The sequence below is a fragment of the Apostichopus japonicus genome, chromosome 22 (genome assembly GCF_037975245.1).
Source record: "Apostichopus japonicus isolate 1M-3 chromosome 22, ASM3797524v1, whole genome shotgun sequence".
NCBI lineage: Eukaryota > Metazoa > Echinodermata > Holothuroidea > Aspidochirotida > Stichopodidae > Apostichopus > Apostichopus japonicus.
The window spans coordinates 20,302,729-20,307,996 of record NC_092582.1 but is presented as its reverse complement, the minus strand read 5'-3'; the positions used below and the strand labels follow the sequence as shown (position 1 = coordinate 20,307,996).

General features: G+C 37.6%; 1 protein-coding gene across 2 annotated transcripts in view; it reads left to right on the top strand.

The window, feature by feature from the left end:
- The window catches only part of LOC139964111 (complement factor B-like), a 57,857-nt gene extending 54,909 nt beyond the window's left edge, over positions 1-2,948 (top strand). For both annotated transcript variants that reach the window (XM_071965466.1, XM_071965467.1), the window contains exon 16: positions 2,125-2,948. In XM_071965466.1, the coding sequence (XP_071821567.1) occupies positions 2,125-2,561 (437 nt within the window). In that variant the 3' untranslated portion in view covers positions 2,562-2,948. The remainder of the gene's footprint in view (positions 1-2,124) is intronic.
- Positions 2,949-5,268: the final 2,320 nt, after the last annotated feature.

Below are 5,268 nucleotides of genomic sequence, written 5' to 3'. Positions count from 1 at the left end.
TATACTACGGAACTACTGTTGACTACTAAATTATACAGTAATTTTTTACAGTGTATATATATATATATATATATATATATATATATACATATATAGATACATATATACATACATATATATATATATATATATATATATATATATATATATATATATATATATATATATATATATATATATATATATATATATATATATATATTCAAAGTATATCTTTCGAGATCCGGCTTTAGGAATCACAAATGATTTCGAGTTGGTTAGCATCATGTTTGATCTCCAGAGTAAGGCAAAATATGTCACCAAAAACAGAACTAGTACTGTTCGATACAGTTGTCAAACGTCTACAGTAAAATTACGACCTTCCTTACCGGTTTCGAACCTCTGGACATACCATCAGCGTCCATAGCCTAGTTGGTTAGGGTGTCCGCGTACAGAGCGGGAGGCCCGGGTTCGAATCCCGGTGGAGGCTGGAAGTTGTTTCACTGTTCTGGATTTCCTTCTCATTACGTTTTCAATTATTTATATATCTATATCTATATCTATATCTATCTATATATATATATATATATATATATATATATATATATATATATATATATATATATATGTATATATATATATATATATATATATATATATATATATATATATATATATATATATATATATATATATATATATAGGTAATGTTCTGTGTAGCACTGAGAATTCTAGTGGAAAAATTGCAAAGTTTGCAAGTGCTAATAAAGAAAAGAAACACGACGTTTCGGGTATAAACCCTTTAACAAAGTGAGCAAAAACACTACTGAAACTGTAAACAGCGAAGTTCAACGAAGAAAGATAAAATGGTCCAATGCACACACATGAAAGAAGCGAAAAGTAGCAGAGTAAAAGGACTTACAACAACCTTTAACCTTATGACACACCATAGCTCACGTTGGCAATCCATCCAAAGGCAGCAAATACCAATCCAAATTGGGAGTCCTTCGGTCATAAGGAAAGGGAGTTCGTGACACACTTTTTGTTCACACACATGGAACATTCACACACATCGCTTTGAACCCCCACCCCCTTCCCACCCCTAAAGCTTTTCCACATCAATTCATCGTGTTACGTGTCACACTCCCCTCAACCAACCATATTTCAGTTTAGTACCAAATGGCTGTGGGGTAGGGCCTTCATTTTATGTACAAATTTCCATAACATAACATGGAAAGTCATAGCTATGATGGTACGCCTGTGTAGCAGCCTCGCTAGTATAGTTCCCGTAAGAACGATAATTGGAGTGATTCGAAAAGGAATAGTTTCCTTATTAAGTACAGAAATGATTTGTATAATAATCAAATTGATGTGATTACAGACGTTTTTGTGTTTCATATTTATGAAGAATATTAACATATATTCAATAATTAGAGATATTTTCAATTTAATTCGAGATATCTGCAATTTATTTCAGATATCTCGAATAAAACTGAAGATATCTGTAATTATTTTGGATATCTTCAATTCAGTTGGAGATATCAGAAACTGCATTTTCGATATCTTGAATTTTATTTAAGATATCTCAAATTGATTTTAAGATATCAAGAAATAAATTAAAATTATTTACTAAATGAAACATTATTTAAGATATCTGGAATTGAATTCGAGATATCCAAAATTGAATTCGAGATGTCAAGAAATGAATTCGAGATTTCCAAACTTGAATTCAATCTAGGATATCTAATTATATTCCTGATATATCTTATTCAAGTTTGGATATCTCGAATATGTTTTCATGCTTGATATCTGGAAATGAATTAGAGATATCTGGAAATGAATTAGAGATAAATTGGCGTTCCACACGCCCAGCTATGGATTTCCGATCACCCATTCATTGGTGACCCCGCGGAACTCTCTGCGCAGGAACATCATTTTCTACCGTGGCAACCTTTGCTATGGCAACTGAAATAGACAAAATATAGGCCCCAATGACAAACCGACTACAATACATCTCATCCTCGCTGTAAGAACGATGATAATAAACTGAACGTAGCTGCTATAAGCTTGGATGTGTGAACACAGCCTTGCTTTAATTTACGACATTGTCTCAGTCACATTTCGATTATTTAAATTCACCAACAGAGAACCGGTTGCTCACTGTTGGCGCTGCAGTTGTGACAGGATGGGGACACAACGGGGTAGTTGAAGCGAATGAGACTGGTACCAACTTAATACCAGAACACTACCTTCAGGAACTAACCTTGCAACTTCGCAGGCGAGATGAATGTGAAACAAGTCTGGTTGGAAACGATGAAGAAGACTGGTTTGATGAAACTATGACGTGTGCTGGGTACCTCGGTCGAGAAGTAGGACCCTGCTCTGGAGATTCGGGAGGACCTTTAGTGAAGTATGCTAAAAGAGGAGATTCCCGCCGTTGGACTGTCATTGGAGTCACCAGTTGGACCATTGGATGTGCTTTGCAAAATGAGTTAGATTTCTTCGCAAATGTCGCACACTTTGTTCCTTGGATTAATGAAAATATCAACCCGGAATCAGCGCGGTTGAGGCGGAACACATAGATTAGATACAGACGTGGTCCCGGTAACGGTTAATAGACAGACAAATATATCGATAGTGAACACTTCCCATAACAGGACTTTAAAAATACTGACTTTGGAAATAGTTTCTTTGTTTTACTTTGAATGTTGATGCATCTCTCATAATTTGTAAAGAAATGTCATTAGTAGCCGAGAGTTATTGTAACATAATGTTGTCAGATAAGCCACGAAAAGATTCACTTTTAACAGCAGAAGAATAATAATATAAAAAAGGGTGAACCAATGAATGTTTTAGATTAAACAGAGAGTATATCGCATCAAATGTGCTAGACAAGAAGTGATGAAATGTTTTACTTGTGACCTTACGAACACAGACAAGCACAATTGATGCTTTAAGTTCAACGGGTATAGTAGAAGTGTTTCTACAGATTTCATCCTGCCCCAATATCATCGCATGAACCAACACAGATACAAACCCGACGTACCTTTTGTTTAGTGATGATAGCGTTTTTCAGTGATATTATCAGTGAGTTTTGTGGTTTGGCATTTCGTTATTTCCTAATTAATTGGCACGAATGTACTGTTCTTCTGTAGTTTCAAGGATTTGAAGCATCTCTTAAAATGTAGTAGGGACATCATCTGCTAACATCAGGCCATCCAACAAAACATATCACCATGTTAAACAGCGTTGGCAATTGTTCTTTGTCTTCATTTATCATTTTCTCCTAATAGAGTGAGAATCATCGTCTTTGGCATTGGTGAAATTGGAAAGCCAAACTTACAAACACCCTGTTTTTTTTCATTCTACATGTTTTTGCATGACTGTGTGATTGCAAGTTAACTGAATTATTGACAGTTGGTGGTGGTTTCTTGCATTTGACATACTTGTTAATGAACTGTTCTACTTGAGAGTTTGTTGCATCATCATACACTGGGGCATCTCTGCATGCTAGCATGTAAATGTAAGGAGAACCTCTTTGCTGAAATTCTACTCTGTAGAATTGATTAATCATCCCACCAATTAGATGATATGAGCTCTGCAATACATCATTGATAAATCTACGTACCATGTCACCAAAGTGTCTTGGACATGTAGCTGGGTCACTCTGAATGACATCTGACTTTCCTTGCCATGTAATATTGATTGCGAGTTCTATATATGCCACATTTTGGATTTCTCATTGGACATCTCATTTACTTTTCATTTGTAATCCTCTATAATCAGTTGGCTTATAGAGCATTATGTTTAAAATTTCGTCTGCAAAAAAATTTGATAAAGTATTCAAAATTATTTTTCTGGAAGCTCTGACCCTCCAAATTATTCACAGACATACGAAATAGTGTTGACTTATATCCAGATAAAGTACCACAGTGAGGGAACCTAGAGCTGCTTTGAAGGTGTATGAATTCGTAGCCGAGCTCGGGAGCTAACTGGCCATATTTTATGCTTTATTCTTAATAATAATGAGAACATTTTTCTCAAAGTTCCGAAAGGTGTCACAGTTGGCAACGCCTGACCGAGTGTCGTTTGTCAGAGAAGACACCACACGGACTCGGAAACCTTGCATGCATGTATTTTCGTGGAGTTCTCGTTTAGCCTACATGTACTTTCGTGGAGTTCTCAATTAGCCTCCATTTACTTTCGTGGAGTTTTCGTTTAGCCTGCATGTACTTTCGTGGAGTTCTCAATTAGCCTCCATTTACTTTCGTGGAGTTCTCGATTAGCCTGCATGTACTTTCGTGGAGTTCTCGTTTAGCCTGCATGTACTTTCGTGGAGTTCTCAATTAGCCTCCATTTACTTTCGTGGAGTTCTCGATTAGCCTGCATGTACTTTCGTGGAGTTCTCGTTTAGCCTGCATGTACTTTCGTGGAGTTCTCGATTAGCCTGCATGTACTTTCGTGGAGTTCTCGATTAGCCTGCATGTATTTTCGTGGAGTTCTCGTTTAGCCTGCATGTACTTTCGTGGAGTTCTCATTTAGCCTGCATGTACTTTCGTGGAGTTCTCGATTAGCCTGCATGTATTTTCGTGGAGTTCTCGGCTAGCCTGCATGTACTTTCGTGGAGTTCTCGTTTAGCCTGCATGTATTTTCGTGGAGTTCTCGGCTAGCCTGCATGTATTTTCGTGGAGTTCTCGTTTAGCCTGCATGTATTTTCGTGGAGGTCTCGTTTAGCCTGCATGTATTTTCGTGGAGTTCTCGTTTAGCCTGCATGTATGTCGTGGAGTTCTCGTTTAGCCTGCATGTACTTTCGTGGAGTTCTCGTTTAGCCTGCATGTACTTTCGTGGAGTTCTCGTTTAGCCTGCACGTATTTTCGTGGAGTTCTCGGCTAGCCTGCATGTACTTTCGTGGAGTTCTCGTTTATCCTGCATGTATTTTCGTGGAGGTCTCGTTTAGCCTACATGTACTTTCGTGGAGTTCTCAATTAGCCTGCATTTACTTTCGTGGAGTTCTCGTTTAGCCTGCATGTACTTTCGTGGAGTTCTCGTTTAGCCTGCATGTATTTTCGTGGAGTTCTCGTTTAGCCTGCATGTATTTTCGTGGAGGTCTCGTTTAGCCTGCATGTACTTTCGTGGAGTTCTCGTTTAGCCTGCATGTACTTTCGTGGAGTTCTCGGCTAGCCTGCATGTACTTTCGTGGAGTTCTCGTTTAGCCTGCATGTATTTTCGTGGAGGTCTCGTTTAGCCTACATGTACTTTCGTGGAGTTCTCAATTAGCCTGCATTTACT